The 17614-nt window shown below is 40.5% G+C and overlaps 1 protein-coding gene and 1 long non-coding RNA gene across 2 annotated transcripts in view; one reads left to right on the forward strand and one right to left on the reverse strand.

The window, feature by feature from the left end:
* Positions 1-17343, reverse strand: part of LOC129392511 (uncharacterized) — a 142713-nt gene extending 125370 nt beyond the window's left edge. The window contains exon 1 of the long non-coding RNA XR_008618506.1: positions 17247-17343. This is a non-coding gene — a long non-coding RNA (uncharacterized lncRNA). The remainder of the gene's footprint in view (positions 1-17246) is intronic.
* Positions 1580-3626, forward strand: LOC102980899 (caspase-6-like). Its single transcript, XM_024122399.1, is given in 2 exon segments — positions 1580-1598; positions 2815-3626. Coding segments are annotated over 2 exon segments (831 nt in total).
* Positions 17344-17614: the final 271 nt, after the last annotated feature.

A 17614-nucleotide genomic window follows, 5' to 3' on the forward strand; every position in this document is an offset into this window, starting at 1 on the left:
AATTAAAACACTGGGTCCCAACACTTGTATTTTATTTCTGTTTCCCAGGTAAGAATTGCAAACCCCTGATTTATATGTGTAAAATGTAAAAATGACATTTTATAAAGCATAGAGGGAAGGAAAATAGCTGCAGGATTTTACATGAAGATAATAAAAAGAAAGAGCTGGAAAACATCAAATCATGGCTTTTGAATTCTGCTCAGCGTGTAGAGAGGTGAAAAGAGCATCACTCCCATGCTTACAAATAAAACGTCAGATCAACTACAAGTTCATATCTTTCTTGAATCCATTAGACAGCTGGGGTCTCAGTGGAACAAACTAGCCCAGAATCTGAGGAGAACCAGGCATCTGTAGGAAGAGACAAGACATGAGCACTTGTTTACCTGAGGTAGATGCACCTGGACAATGGCTAACAAGCATCAAGTAACAAGTAGCAATGGAACACTGATGGAAGAGTTGAAAGAGCATGGAGACTGACCACTCTGAGCCACAGTGCAGAAGGAATACCCAAGGGTGACACTGAAACAATGAGAAAAGCCCTTCAGCAAACCAGCCCCAACTCTAAACTCAAGGTGTCACTAGAGGAATCTGAAGTCTGTGGTGCCCTGAGGATAGGCTCACCAACAACACACCTCAAATCCAGTCAACTCCTGACCAGAATGATCAACTCCCCACACTAAAGGGCTAGCAGAAATAGAAAGGCATTCCATTTCCAGGAATAAAATCTATTTATCTTAGCCTCTAATGTCCTACACAAGATGTCCATGTCTTGACAAAACATTACAGAGCGTACAAAAAGCAAGAAAAAACAACACTGCCAAAAGACACAGCCATTAACAGAACCAGACTCAGATATGACACATATGGGGACGCTATCAGACACAGAATTTAAAATAACTGTAATTAATGGTAAAAGACCCTAACAGAAAGGGTGGGCAACATGAAAGATCAAACGCATATTTTTAAACAGACAGAAACTATAAGAAAGAATCAAATGGAAATGCTGGAAAGGCTAAACACAATAACAGAAATGAAGAATGCTCTCAACAGGCATTCTTCAGTAGATGTGACACATCCAAGGAAAGAATCAATGAACTAAAAATAGGTCAACAGAAATCCCCAACTAAAATAAGGAGAAACAAAAAGAAGAATGAAGCAAAACCAAAGTGTACAATAGCCGTGGAACAATACCAAAAGTCCTAACCTAGGTGTAGTTGAAATTTCAGGAGAAAAGAAAGAGAATAGGGCAAAAGAAATATTTGAAGAAATAACTGCTGAGAATTTTCTAAAATTAATGACAGACACGTAACCACAGAACCAAAAACTCAAAAACGCTACAGAGAATAAAAATTAAGCATGTGCAGGTATGTGCACATGTGCGCATGCATGTGCGTGCACACACACACACACACACACAGAGGCATATCAGAGGCTGCAAATCAAAGACAAAAAGAAAATCCTGGGGGGCTGTGGCCTGGCTGCAGGAAGCGGAGGCCGCCTAGGCATCAGTGCTGTGCACTCAGCTGCAAGGAGCTTGGCACCAGGGCTCTGCGGGGCTCGCGGTGCAGGTGAGCAAAACATGACAGAAACAGATGACTTCCCTATGAGAAGGGTAAAAACACAACCGAAATGCAAAAAAAGATTTGTGCAGTGTATGGAGAAGGTGCTGTGACTGATCAAACGTGTCAAAAGTGGTTTGCAAAACTTCATGCTGGAGACTGCCCACTGAACGATGCTCCATGGTCAGGTAGACCAGCTGAAGTTGACAGCGATCAAATCAAGACATTAATTGAAGACAATCAACATTATACCACACAGGAGATAGGTGACATACTCAAAATATCCAAATCAAGCGCTGAATATCATCTACACCAACTTGGTTATGTTAATCACTTTGACGTTTGGGTTCCACATAAGTGAAAAAAAACCTTCTTGACCATATTTCCACATGTGATTCTTTACGTAATGAAAACATTCCATTTTTAAAACAAATTGTGACGGGGGATGAAAAGTGGATACTGTACAATAATATGGAACAGAAGAGATTGTGGGGCAAGCAAAAGGAACCACCACTAACCACACCAAAGGCCGGTCTTCATCCAAAGAAGGTGATGTTGTATATATGGTGGGATTGGAAGGGAGTCCTCTATTATGAGCTCCTTCTGGAAAATGAAACAATTCATTCCAACAAGTACTGCTCCCAATTAGACCAACTGAAAGCAGCACTCGACAAAAAGTGTCCGGAATTAGTCAACAGAAAACACATAATCTTGCATCAGGATAATGCAAGACTGCATGTTTCTTTGATGACCAGGCAAAAACTGTTACAGCTTGGCTGGGAAGTTCTGATTCGCCTGCCATATTTACCAGACATTGCACCTTCGGATTTCCATTTATTTTGGTCTTTACAAAATTCTCTTAATGGAAAAAATTTCAATTTCCCGGAAGACTGTAAAAGGCCCCTGGAACAGTTCTTTGCTCAAAAAGATAAAAAGTTTTGGGAAGATGGAATTGAAGTAGCCTGAAAAATGGCAGAAGGTAATGGAACAAAACAGTGAATACGTTGTTCAATAAAGTTCTTGGTGAAAATGGCAAATGTGTCTTTTTACTTAAATACCAAAGGAACTTTTTGGCCACCCCAATATTTCAGGACTTTCCTTGCCAGTATGGCTGGGAGGCTTTCCTGGGGCACACCAGTGGTCTGTCTGCCTGGCAGAGGAGGAGGATGCAGCAGACCTCTATCTACTCTATATGTTGACCTTGGGCTTGGAGGAGCTTATTATTTAATATGGCTTAAGTGATTGTTTTTTAAACTTTTCATAAACAGAGAAGTGTTTGATACGGCAGAAACGTACAAAAGGGACCGTAAGAGGAGAGGAATTGCTTTAATCTTCAATCATGAGAGGATCTTCCTGCACTTAACCCTGCCAGACAGGCGGGGCACCAGGGCCGACAGAGACAATCTTAAGCACAGGTTTTCAGATCTAGGATTTGAAGTGAAATGCTTTGATGATCTTAAAGCAGAAGAACTACTGCTCAAAATTCATGAGGCGTCAACCGCTAGCCACGCAGACACCATTTGCTTTTTGTGTGTTTTCCTGAGTCATGGTGAAGGCAACCACATCTATGCATATGATGCCAAAATTGAAATTCAGACATTGACTGGCTTGTTCAAAGGAGACAAGTGTCAGAGCCTGGTTGGAAGACCCAAGATATTTAACATTCAGGCATGTCAGGGAAACCAGCAGGATGTGCCAGTCATCCCTTTGGATGTAGTGGATCATCAGACAGACAAGCTGGATGTCAACCTAACCCAGGTGGATGCAGCCTCAGTTTATACACTTCCTGCTGGAGCAGACTTCCTCATGTGTTACTCTGTGGCAGAAGGTTATTATTTTCATCGGGAAACTGTGACTGGCTCATGATACATTCAAGATTTGTGCGAGATGCTGAGAAAATTCAGCTCCTCCTTAGAGTTCACAGAACTCCTCATGCTGGTGAACAGGCAAGTTTCTCAGTGCCTAGTGAATATCTGCAGAGACCCAAGTGCAATTGGAAAGAAGCAGGTGCCCTGCTTTGCCTCAATGCTAACTAAAAAGCTGCATTTCTTTCCAAAATCTAAATGATAGGTGCTATTTTGTTTTATGTATCTGTATTTTTATATAAAGAAGTATCACTAAATACTTAAATTGAAGCAATTTAAATGGTACAGCAATTTTAAATGTTTAAATGAGAGAACTTAAAAAAAATAGTTCATATTGGACATGGTGAAGGGGTTTTATATATGTAGAAATGAAATCCTCAGGAAATTCCTATAAATAAAAATCCACAAGCATTTGTAATACTTGACTTTTGTAGTAAATTGCAAGGTTACTCAAAATATCTGACTGATTTAACTTGTATTTTGTGACATTTTATAAAACTTTATAATGTTTTTAAAAGTTTCTGAAAGCTAAAAAAAAAAAAGAAAGAAAGAAAGAAAGTCTCAAACCCAGTGGGAAAAAATGAAACATTAAATAGAAAGGAACGAAGATAAAAATTTCAGAAGACACCTTGTCAGAAGGCATGCAAGTAAGACAATGAAGCAACATCTTCGAAGTACTGAAAGAAATAAACTGTCAACACAGAACTCTATACTTAGTGAAAATATCCTTCAGAAATGAAGGAGAAATAACTGCAATAGGCAAACAAAACCTGAAAGAATTCATTACCAAAAGACCTACACTACAAGAAGTACTAAATGAGGTTTTATAGTCAAAAGGAATATGATACCAGACAGAAATTTGGATCTACACAAAGAAATGAAAAGTGTTAGAAATGGAACAAATGAATGTCAAATATAATTCTTCTTTTTCTGATATTTAATTGCTATAAAAGGTAATTGAATGTTTAAAGAAAATCAGCAAACTATGGCCTGCAAACAAAATGCAGCCCTCAGTCTGTTTTTGTATGACCTGTGAGCTAAGGATGGTTTTTATATTTTTAAAGTGTTGTTTCAGAAAAAAAAGAATATGCAGCAGAGACCATATGTGGCCTCAGAGCAAAATATTTACATTCTGGGCCTTTACAAAAAAAAAGGTTTGCTGACCCTCGGTCTAAAACAAAAACAATAACAATATTTTGCTTACAGCACATGTAGAAAACAAAATGATAATAACAATAACACAAAGGATGGAAGAGAAGGGTTGGAAATATACTGCTTAAAGTTCCTTAGACTACACATGCAACAGTGTAATATTACTTGAAAGTAGACTCTGATTAATTAAATATATATAGATATAAATAAACACTCTAGGGGAATCACTAAAAATGTTAAAGAAGCATAAATAAGAAGTGGAGATAAAAGGGAATCAAGAAATGCTCAGGTAATAGGGAAAAATGGAACAGAGAGAAAATAACTAGCAAGATGGTAGGTTTTTAATTAAGCCACATTAACACCACAGTAAATGTGAATGGTCTAATACACCAGTTAAAAGACAGATATTGTTAGATTGATTTAAAAAGTAAGACCCAACTATCTGAGGTCTACAAGGAATGTGCCTTAAATATACAGACACAGACAGGTTAAAATGAAAAGAATAGGAAAAGATATGGCTGCAAACACTAAGCAAAAGAAAGCTGGAGTAGCTATATTATTAACACCCAAAGGAGACCCCAGAACAAGGAATATTAACCAGGATAAAGAGGAATATTATATAATGAGAACAGGATCAATTTTCCAAGAGGACATAACAATGGACATAACAATCCTAAATGTGTATGCACTGTGGAATTAAAGAAACCTCCACTAAAATTGGAGTTGGGATGGCCTGTAGGGGGAGCTCTCAGGGCCCACCATGCACCATCTATTACTCCAAAAAGGAAGGTATTGCTGCTGCTTCTCTCTGCTGGAAGGCAGCCCCGCCAATCAGACAGTGTAGCAGCCCAACCAATGAGAAGCCTCCATACACTGGACTCCCAGTTTCCTGCAACAGGTCTCTTTGGTTATTACAGCTCCTTCCAAGTTTCGCTTTTCCCTACAAAAGCAAGTTCCCCTTACTTGTTTTTGGATTTGCCTATGGTATACCATAGTTCACATATCCTGAATTGCAATTCCTTTGGCTATTCCAGAATAAACTTGCTTTCACTGGTAAAATAACTAGCTATTAAAGTTGCACTTAAGAACAAATGGTCAAAATACATGAATCAAAAAGTGACAGAACTGAAACAAGAAATTTTAAAATCGACAATTGTAGTTGGAGATTCTATTGTAACATGCTCTCTGTTACTGATAAAACAAGTAGATAGATAATCAATAAGGACACAGGAGACCTGAACAAACCTATCAGGCAACTTCACCTAAATTTCCAGAACATTCTACCCAACAATAGCAGAATACACATTCTTTTCAAGTGCACACTGAACATTCATCAAGATAAACCATATTCTGGGCCATAAAACAAATGTGAACAAATTTAAAAGAATAAAAATCATGGAAATTATATTATGGGATGGTGCTTCCCTGGTGGCACAGTGGTTAAGAATCTGCCTGCCAATGCAAGGGACATGGGTTCGAGCCCTGGCCCGGGAAGATCCCACATGCCACGGAGCAACTAAGCCAGTGCACCACAACTACTAAGCCTGACCTCTAGAGCCCGCAAGCCACAACTACTGAGCCCACGTGCCACAACTATTGAAGCCTGTGCACCTAGAGCCGGTGGTCCACAACAAGAGAAGTCACGACAATGAGAAGCTTGTGCACCGCAACGAAGAGTAGCCCCGCTCATTGCAACTAAAGAAAGCCCATGTACAGCCACGAAGACCCAACACAGCCAAAAATAAATAAATTAATTTAAAAAATTATATTATGGGACAATAAGAGAATTAAACTAGAAATTGATAACAAGAAAACTTCTGGAAAATTCCCAAGTATTTGAAAAGTAAATGACGTATTTTAAAATAACACATGGGTCAAGAGAAAGTCTCAAGGGAAATTTTAAATATTTTAACTCTAAATAAATAAAAATGAATATGCACATATCAAAATTGTTGAATGCAGGCTAAAGCCGTGGTTAAAGGGAAATGTAGAGCACTAAATGCTTATGTTAAAACAGAAGAAAAATCTCAGATCAGTAATATAAGCTTACCCCTTAAGAAAATAGGAGCATATTAAACCCAAAGCAAGGTGAAGGAAATAAAAAGGGCATAAATCAATAAAATTGAAAACAGAAAAACAGAAAAAATTAATGAAATCAAAATCTGGATCTTTGGAAGATTAATAAAGTTGCTGAACTTCTAGACAGACTAAGAAAATGATTGAAGACACAAATTACCAATATCAGGAATGAAAGGGGGAACATCACTACAGACCCCCAAAACATTAAATGAATAATAGGAGAATACCACAAACAATTCTATATCCATAAATTTAACAACTTAGGTGAAGAAAACCAACTCCTTGAAAGATATAAACAATTAAAACTTATCAAGAAAAACTGGATAACCTGAATTTTCCTGTATCAATTAAAGAAGTTAAATTTGTAGTTTAAAAACCTTCCATCAAAGAAAACTCTAGGCCTAGATGGTTTCACTAATGAATTCTACCAAATACTGAAGGAGGAAAAAATAGCAATCTTACACAGTCTCTTCCAAAAATACATTACAACCAAGTAGGGTTTATCCCAGGAATACAAAGCTGGTTCAACATTTGAAAATCAATCAATGTCATTCACCATAGTAAATATGAATAAATCACGATCCTGTCAATAGACAGAGAAAAAGCATACAACAAAATTCAAAATCCATTCATAATAAAAACTCTCAGTAAACTAGGAATACAAGTGAAATTCCTTAACCTCATGAGGCACCTATAACAATTCTCAGCTAACATACTTCATAGTGAAATATTATTTCTCCCCTATTATAAGAAACAAGGCAAGGATATTCTCTCTCACCACTCCTTTTAAACATTGTACTACAATACTTAGCCAGTAGAATAAGGCAAGAAAAAGAAATAAAAGGCATCCAGATTAGAAGGGAAAAAATAAAACTGTCATTATTCACAGATAACATGACTGTCTGTGTAGAAAATCCCTAAAAATCTATAAACCTCCTAGAATAAGTGACTTCAGAGAGGTAACAGAATACAATATCAAAATACAAAAATCAATTGTATTTCTTTATATTAGCAACAAGAGCAACCCCCAAATGAAATACTAAAGTATAAATGTAACAAAACATGTGGAAGATCTATATCCTGAAAACTACCAAATGCTGATAAAAAAATAAAAACAAATAATAAACAAAGTGATAAACAATATTGTGTTAATGGACTGGAATACTAAATATTATAAAGATATCAATTCTTCCTAAATGAATCTATAGATTCAGTGCAAGCCCAATCAAAATCCCAGCAGGACTTTTTGTAGATATTGACAAGCTGACTCTACAACCTATATGAAAAGGCCAAGGAACTAGGAGAGCCATAACAATTTTGAAAAGAAATAAACTTGGAGGATTTATACTACCTCTATTCAAAATTTATTATAAAGTCACAGCATCAAGACAGTGTAGTGTTGGCAAAAAGTTGGCTTATAGATCAATGGAATAAAATTGAGAATCCAGAAATAAATCCTTACGATTATGGCCAACTGATTAACTACAAAAATGTCCATACAATTCTAGGGAAAGCATAGTCTTTTCAACAAATGGTGGTGGAACAACTGGAATTCCACATGCCAAAAAAAAAAAAAATTCTTGACTCATAGTTTACACCTTATATAAAAATTAACCCAAAATGGATCATAAACCTAAGTGTAAAACACAGAACTATGAAACTTCTAGAAGAAAATGTAGAAAAGTTTCAACACTTGTAGTTCAGCAAAGAATCTTAGATACAACAACAAAAGTCTAATCCATAGAAAGATTGATACACTGGTTAACTAAAGCTAAAAAACTTTTGCCCTGAGAAAGACACTGCTATGGGAATAAAAAGATAAGGCACAGACTGAGAGAATTTATTTGAAAATCACATTTCTGACACAGGACATATATCCAGATTATGTAAAGAACTCTCAAAACTCAACAATAAGAAAACAAACAAGCCAATAAAAATAGGTAATCAAAATTACTTCTGCATAACACTTGTATGCTGTAAATTTTAATTTGAATTTGTATATTTTCCCAGCCAGTTATAAGTCCAAACTTAAATTCTCACCAATTTTTATTTATACCATATTATTTGACCCTGGAATTAGGCTTTTGATCTCTGTTATCATTTAATGCACTTCATACTGACCTAAAAAATACTATTAAATTTCTTTGAACTAAGGAGATAATTTTCATATACATCTTTAGTATAGAGACTATTTTTTCCTATCAAATAAAATTGACTCTTTACACACAGACCCAAAAAAGTTGTAACTTTCTGAGGCATCAAAAATTTATTTTGTCACCTTTTAAATAATGAACCCTGAGCATGAATCACCACATTTTTTATCACCATACTTCCTTCTTCCCCTGCTACCAAATCTAAACAATTCTGGAACACAATGATGAAAGAAATGAACTTTATTTTCCCTTTGCTTGTATTTCTTCATTTATTTCTCATCACTTGGTACTATGTTTTATAAGTCATTGTAAATCATGTTTGGGAACTATGCGAAGTATAACAAAGAGATTCTGCATGAAAGAAATCCTTTAAGATCAAGTTATTCAATATGTAATCCCATTCCTCCAAATGAACGTCTTTTTTTTGCCCAATACCATACCCACTCTGGCCATATTTCTCTGCTGGAAACCAGAGAGAGACTAAACTTTGACGATTTGTAGTACTATGTCCAGCTTGTTTCCAACTACTGCAGTCTTCACTTAACCTTCCTTATTTTTCATTATAGTACTTCTCAACACCTGACATAGGAGACAAAACAAATATGTCTCCTTCCAGGAAAGTGTAAGCTCCATGAGAACAGACTTTGTTTTTCTTATATACTCTTTTTATCCCCAGAGCAGGGTCTGCACCCATTAGGTGTTCAATAAATATTTGTGAATGAATGACTGCCCCAGGCATTTCTCTACCTCATTCCCTCACACTCTGCCAGTGATCCTGGGCAGGACTGCTGGTGGAAACAACAAAATATGCTGCCCTACACTCCCTCCTTTCTTCCAGGATCAGTGACTAGATCTTTCTGCCAATTTCTGTGCTAAGTAGATACTGAGGACAGAGGATCATAAGAAGTAGCATCCTGCTTGCCAATCTAACTGCAAATGCCCACCAAAGTCCACCACGTCAAATGGAAACAAACAGCAGCTCTCACTTCATACTTCAAATGAAAACAGGCTAAATGCTTTAAAAACAGCAGACAGTCGAAAACCACATTCACAAAAAGACAGACAAAATGAAAAGGCAGAGGAATATGTACCAGATGAAGTAACAAGATAAAACCCCAGAAAAACAACTAAATGAAGTGGAGATAGGCAACCTTCCAGAAATAGAATTCATAATGATAGTGAAGATGATCCAGGGCCTTGGAAAAAGAATGGAGGCAAAGATTGAGAAGATGCAAGAAATGTTTAACAAAGACCTAAAAGAATTAAAGAACAAACAAACAGAGATGAACAATACAATAAATGAAATGAAAAAACACTAGAAGGAATCAATAGCAGAATAACTGAGGCAGAAGAACAGATAAGTGACCTGGAAGACAGAATGGTGGAATTCACTGCTGCAGAATAGAATAAAGAAAAAAGAATAAAAAGAAATGAAGACAGCCTAAGAGACCTCTGTGATAACATTAAACACAACAACATTCGCATTATAGAGGTCCCAGAAGAAGAAGAGAGAGAGAAAGGACCCGGGAAAATATTTGAAGAGATTATAGTCGAAAACTTCCCTAACATAGGAAAGGAAATAGCCACCCAAGTCCAGGAACCATAGAGAGTCCCAGGCAGGATAAATCCAAGGAGAAACATGCAGAGACACATAGTAATCAAATTGACAAAAATCAAATCAAAAGCTTTACAGACAAGCAGAAGCTAAGAGAATTCAGCACCACCAAACCAGCTCTACAACAAATGCTAAAGGAACTTCTTTAAATGGGAAACACAAGAGAAGTAAAGGACCTACAAAAACAAACCCAAAACAATTAAGAAAATGGTAATAGGAACATACGTATCGATAATTACCTTAAATGTGAATGGATTAAATGCTCCAACCAAAAAAAAAACAGGCCTGCTGAATGGATAAAAAACAAGACCCATATATATACTGTCCACAAGAGACCCACTTCAGATCTAGGGACACATTCAGACTGAAAGTGAGGGGATGGAAAAAGATATTCCTTGCAAATGGAAATCAAAAGAAACCTGGAGTAGCAATGCTCATAAGAGAAAAATAGACCTTTAAATAAAGAATATTACAAGGGACAAGGAAGGACACTACATAAAGATAAAGGGATCAATGTAAAAAGAAGATATAAAAATTATAAATATATATGCACCCAACATAGGAGCACCTCAATACATGAGGCAAGCGTTAACAGCTCTAAAAGAGGAAATCAACAGTAACACAATAATAGTGGGGGACTTTAACATCTCACTTACACCAATGGACAAATCATCCAGACAGAAAATTAGTAAGGAAACACAAGCTTTAAATGACACAATAGGCCAGATACATTTAATTGATATTTATAGGACATTCCATCCGAAAACAGCAGATTACACTTCCTCCTCAAATGCACATGGAACATCCTGCAGGATAGAACATATCTTGGGTCGCAAATCAAGCCTCAGTAAACTTAAGAAAATTGAAATCATATCAAGCATCTTTTCTGACCACAATCCTATGAAATCAGAAATAAATTACAGGGGGAAACACATAAAAACACAAACAAATGGAGGCTAAACAATACGTTACTAAATAACCAAGAGATCACTGAAGAAATCAGAGAGGAAATTAAAAATTACCTAGAGACAAATGACAACAAAACACGATGATCCAAAACCTACGGGAGGCAACAAAAGCAGTTCTAAGAAGGAAGTTTATAGCAATATAATCCTACCTCAAGAAACAAGAAAACTCTCAAATAAACCACCTAACTTTACATCTAAAGGAACTAGAGAAAGAAGAACAAACAAAATCCAAAGTTAGTAGAAGGAAAGAAATCATAAAGATCAGACCAGAAATAAATTAAATAGAAACAAAACTATAACAAAGATCAATAAAACGAAACAGCTGCTTCTTTGAGAAGATAAACAAAATTGATAAACCTTTAGCCAGTCTTATAGAGAAAAAGAGGGAGAGGATTCAAATCAATAAAATTAGAAATGAAAAAGGAGAAGTTACAGTAGACACGGCAGAAATACAAAGCATTGTAAGAGACTACTACAAGCAACTCTATGCCAATAAAATGGACAACCTGGAAGAAATGGACAAATTCTTAGAAAGGCATAACCTTCCAAGACTGAACGAGGAAGAAATGGAAAATATGAACAGACCAATCACAAGTAATGAAATTGAAACTGTGATTAAAAACCTTCCAACAGGGCTTCCCTGGTGGCGCAGTGGTTGAGCGTCTGCCTGACGATGCAGGGGACACGGGTTCGTGCCCCGGTCTGGGAAGATCCCACATGCCGCGGAGCGGCTGGGCCCATGAGCCACGGCCGCTGAGCCCGCGTACCACAAAAAAAAAAAAAAAAAAAAATCTTCCAACAAACAAAAGTCCAGGACCAGATGGCTTCACAGGTGAATTCTATGAAACATTTAGGGAAGAGCTAAAACCTATCCTCCTCAAACTCTTCCAAAATTTGCAGAGGAAGGAACACTCCCAAACTCATTCTATGAGGCCACAATCACCCTGATACCAAAACAAGACAAAGATACTTGAAAGAGAAATTAAGGAAACACTCCCATTTACCACTGCAACAAAAATAATAAAATACCTAGGAATAAACCAACCTAGGGAGACAAAAGACCTGTATGCAGAAAACTATAAGACACTGATGAAAGAAATTAAAGATGATACTTACAGATGGAGAGATATACCGTGTTCTTGGATTGGAAGAATCAATATTGTGAAAATGAGTACTACCCAAAGCAATCTACAGATGCAATGCAATCCTTATCAAATTACCAATGGCATTTTTTACAGAACTAGAACAAAAAAATCTTAAAATCTGTATGGAGACACAGAAGACCGTGAATAGCCAAAGCAATCTTGAGGGGAAAATACAGAGCTGGAGGAATCAGATTTCCTGACTTCAGACTATACTACAATCTACAGTAATCAAGACAATATGGTACTGGCACAAAAACAGAAATACAGATCAATGGAACAGGATAGAAAGCCCAGAGATGCACCCATGGTCAACTAATCTATGACAAAGAAGTCAAGGATATACAATGGAGAAAAGACAGTCTCTTCAGTAAGTGGTGCTGGGAAAACTGGACAGGTACATGTAAAAGAATGAAAGTAGAACAATCCCTAACACCATACACAAAAATAAACTCAAAATGGGTTAAAGACCTAAATGTAAGACCGGACACCATAACACTCTTAGAGGAAAACACAGGAAGAACACTCTTTGACATAAATCACAGCAAGATCTTTTTTCACCCACCACCCAGAGTAATGGAAATAAAAACAAAAATAAACAAATGGGACCTAATGAAACTTAAAAGCTTTTGCACAAGAAAGGAAACTATAAACAAGATGAAACGACAATCCTCAGAATGGGAGAAAATATTTGCAAACAAATCAACAAAGGATTAATATCCAAAATATATAAACAGCTCATGCAGCTCAATATTAAACAAACAACCCAATCAAAAAATGGGCAGATCTAACTAGACATTTCTCCAAAGAGGACATACAGATGGCCAAGAAGCACATGAAAAGCTGCTCAACATCACTAATTATCAGAGAAATGCAAATCAAAACTACAATGAGGTATCACCTCACACCAGTTAGAATGGGCATCATCAGAAAATCTACAAACGTCAAACGCTGGAGAGGGTGTGGAGAAAAGGGAATCCTCTTGCACTGTTGGTGGGAATGTAAATTGATACAGCCACTATGGAGAACAGTATGGAGGCCCCTTAAAAAACTAAAAATAGAATTACCGTATGATCCAGCAATCCCACTACTGCACATATACCCAGAGAAAACCATATTTCAAAAAGACACATGCACCCCAATGTTCATTGCTGCACTATTTACAACAGCCAGGTCATGGGAGCAACCTAAATGCCATCAGCAGACAAATGGATAAAGAAGATGTGGTACAGTGGAATATTACTCAGCCATGAAAAGGAATGAAACTGGGTCATTTGTACAGACATGGATGGACCTAGAGACTGTCATACAGAGTGAAGTGAGTCAGAAAGAGAAAAACAAATATCATATAAAGCATATATGTGGAATCTAGAAAAATGGTACAGATGAACCAGTTTGCAAGGCAGAAATCGAGACACAGATGTAGAGAACAAATGTATGGACACCAAGGGGGGAAAGCAGGGGTGGGTGGGTGGGATTAACTGTGAGATTGGGATCGACATATATACACTAATATGTATAAAATAGATAGCTAATAAGAAACTGCTGCACAAAAAATAAATAAAAATTTTTAAAAATGCTGTTTAAAAAAAAGAAAAGCAGTAGACAGTGGAGGCTGGTTTCCTACTGAACACAATTATATAGTATTCACCTGCTGGACTATCATCAGGAGAATTGTTTTCTAGTCAAGGATCTACCACTAACTGCATCTTCTCCAAGTGCCAGCCTGTTAGCTTGAAGACAGGTAAGGACGCCGAAACAAAGACATGATTTAGAGCAAATGTTCTCAATAAGGGTCAGGGGAGAAGGTGAAGGGGGCACTGGGGAGTGGGAGGCACAGCAGAACCAGCTGTGAGGCTTCTTCAAACTATACACGGCCCCTCCCTAAACTCCTCCACCCTAATCCCTGCACAGTTACCCCCATAGCGTGAGCCACTGTTGCTGTTACTATGGGAGTGTGAAAGACCCAGAAAAACTTTCCCAGGTTTTGAGTGTAAGCTCTTTGAGGAATGGGACCGAGATTCAGGCTTCTTAGTGATACCCAGAGGGCATCTAACACAGGGTTTTCCTGTCTCTACCTGCGCCTCCAACCTCAGCTCCTTCCCTCCCCTCAGCCACACCCTACACTTGTCCTATCGTCCTGAGCTTCTCCTGCTTGCCCGTAAAGCCATGTCTTTCATCATCTGTCACCACCTGCAGGAGACACTGACAGGCAAGGCAGTCTCGCTTTCTGCCTTGCTAACAGAATTCTGATTTTCAGATAGGGGCACCAACGTGCTCAGGGAAGGTGACTCCTCCCCCAGCTCCAGAACACTGCTGGGCCACGACAATCACAGCCACCCTCTCCTCCTTTGCCAGTGACTGGCTCAGCACGGGCGTATGACCATTCTGGCCAGTGACACAGGGAACCTCTGAGAAATTCCGACCTTTGTTTTCTAGAGAATCACTGAGAAGCAAGCCATCTCCCTCCATTTTTGCTCTAGATGTTATCACATGAAGGCATGATGGAGCTCCAGTCACCCTGTGGCAGGGCAGGGAAAACCCAGAGAATCTTCAAGAAGCCAACCCAGAACTGTGGCCATTTTGAACCACCTACCTCTAGACTTCTTAAGCAAGACAGTAAAGTAACCTAACTAGTGTTACTTACAACAGAAAGTACCCTACCACACCACACCGCTTGGCCTGGGAAGTCCCTGCAACTTCTCCTCCTACTATCCCCTACTATCTCCAATTTAGAGCTCAAGTACAGTTTCCTTGGGAAGTCTTTGCTTGTCCCCAGACGGTTACACAGTCCCAGACTCTGTTCTCTGCACATCTGCCTCTCCAACTAGACCGGGAGCTTCTCAGAAGCAAACATGTTCACCCTTGGCAGAGGCCCTGGTGTATGCTGGGCATTTATTAAATGCTGAATGAATGAATCAACCAACAAGCAAACAACAAAACAAGGAATCAAAGGAGGAACATGCAGGATGCCTTCCTTGCCTGGGATAAGACTTGACAATTGACAGATGGAACATGGCACCCAGGCAGTCTACACTCTACTAAAGACTTCCTTTAGGCGGTGGTGAGCAAAGCCAGAGATAGTGCAATGAACAGGTCCTATTTTATCTGCCCAGAAGTCAGACCTCTCATTGGGAACTGTCCCTGCCCAATCCCCGGCACCTGGGGTGGGACTGACTATCACAGTGGCACCTGAGCAAAGTACCCACTGCTAAGGTGGAAACCCACTCCCTGTCCACTGAGATGGCTTGGTGCCGCTTTGGTCTAGTGTATCAATAAGGTTTGCTATAAGGATAGAGGTGATGGAAGAAGAGAGATCCCTCCTATCCCCCCCTCCTCTCTAAAGGAACAGATAAGCCTTAAGGTGCCAGTGCTTTTTATCACTCCATACTAAGAACAGTCAACACAGAGGGAAAAAGAGAGAGAACAAGCCCGGCAACCTTATGTGAGCCCCTGGATCAAGCTATGCCTAAAGCTAAAACCCTCAGCCTTTTCATTTATGTGACCCAATCAATTTCTTTACTGCATAAAGCAATTTTCAAGTGACCAAACCCAACCCAAAGAAAAGAATTCTGGCAAATACAGTCAGTAATGATGAAAGCAAGACGATAACATCCCTTCTATATTCAGGACCTGTGCACTGTCACCTCTCAAACTGGGCTTCTAGAATGGTGTCAGGAAGTAAAACTGCCTGGAGGAGGCCTAGCCATGAACAAGTTAGAGTGGAAAAAATGCCACCCCCCAAAACACACACCACCACCTTCCCTCCTAAAGGAGGGTACTCTGAGCCTCCTGGATCTCCCTTCTGTTCAGAAAGGAGTGGGGACCTCTGGAAGGCATGAAGTGTTACGTTAACACATAGGGGGAAAAATGGAGAGAACTTTCATCAAGCAACGTGCTATGGGCTTTATGAACATCGTATAACTTAAGGCCGTTGTAATGAGTATAATACCCTTTTTACCTTCGAGCAAACTGAGAATCAGTGAAGTTAAGCAACTTGCTCAAGGTCACACAGCTAGTAACTAGAATTTAAATTCTAGACTTTTTCCACTTTATCACACCGATGACCAGGGCCTGGGAGATACAGCGCACCCTCTGCCTCCACCCCAACCCCCGACAGCGCCCCAGGACACACAGACCTGGATGGAGCCTTACAATCGCAGGCCCCTGGAGTCAGAGCAGCTCGCATACCGTTTTGGAAGCCCCAGGTAACTAACCCAGGTGTATGTCGGACACTCAACCCCAGCACCAAAAGTAAAGCGCCGAGCGGCACCTGAGCGGGGCCCTGGGAAGCGCCGCAGAGGGAGAGGCAGGAGCTCGCTCGGGTCTCCCCCGCGGGCCTGAGCCCCCCGCGCAGCTCCGCGCTCCCCGCAGCAGTGGGGCCCCCAGCCTCCCCTCTCGCCACCAGCGCCGCGGACAGAGCGCCTCCGCGCCGCCCGGGCCGCTCAGATACCCACGCAGCCCCGGCCCTGTCCCCGCGCCCGCCCCCAGCTCCAGCCCGGTGCAGAGGGTCGCAGCTGTTCGCCCCCAGGCGTCTATGGGACCCCGACCCCTCCGCTGTGCCGCGACCCCGGCGCGCTCGCTCCCCCGGCGCGCCAGGCAGGGGAGCCCCGCACTGCCCTCCGCAGCCGCTCGGCCCCGCAGGACCCGGGCGCGGGCCCGCCGTCCCCCGCCGACCGCCGCCCCCAGCCCGCTGTGCCCGCCCCGGCTCACCAGCGCCGCCGCGCTCGCCGGGCCTGTCCGCGCGTCCGGCCGGCTCCCTGCTGCCGGCTCCCGGTCCCGGATAGCAGCTCTCTGGCGGCTGGCTGGCGTTGGTGCGGCTCCTCCCCGCCCCGAGCCACCTGGGACGCCCGGGAAGGGGGCGGGGCCGGGACAGGTGGGCCCCGCCCGCCGCGAGCAGCCCGGGGTCGGGCTCCACTGCGAGCCGCGGGGATTCTCCGCGGGGTGGAAGGGAGGCCCCGGCGGCCGCGTAATAGGGGACACCTGGGACGGTTAGTTCTTGGGAGGCGGCGGGGAGGCAGGGCCCGGCCTGTTTCCACACAGCCTGGCCCGCTGGGGAAGTGGATCGCAGAGCGTGGGAG

This window comes from Physeter macrocephalus, chromosome 2 (genome assembly GCF_002837175.3).
Source record: "Physeter macrocephalus isolate SW-GA chromosome 2, ASM283717v5, whole genome shotgun sequence".
NCBI lineage: Eukaryota > Metazoa > Chordata > Mammalia > Artiodactyla > Physeteridae > Physeter > Physeter macrocephalus.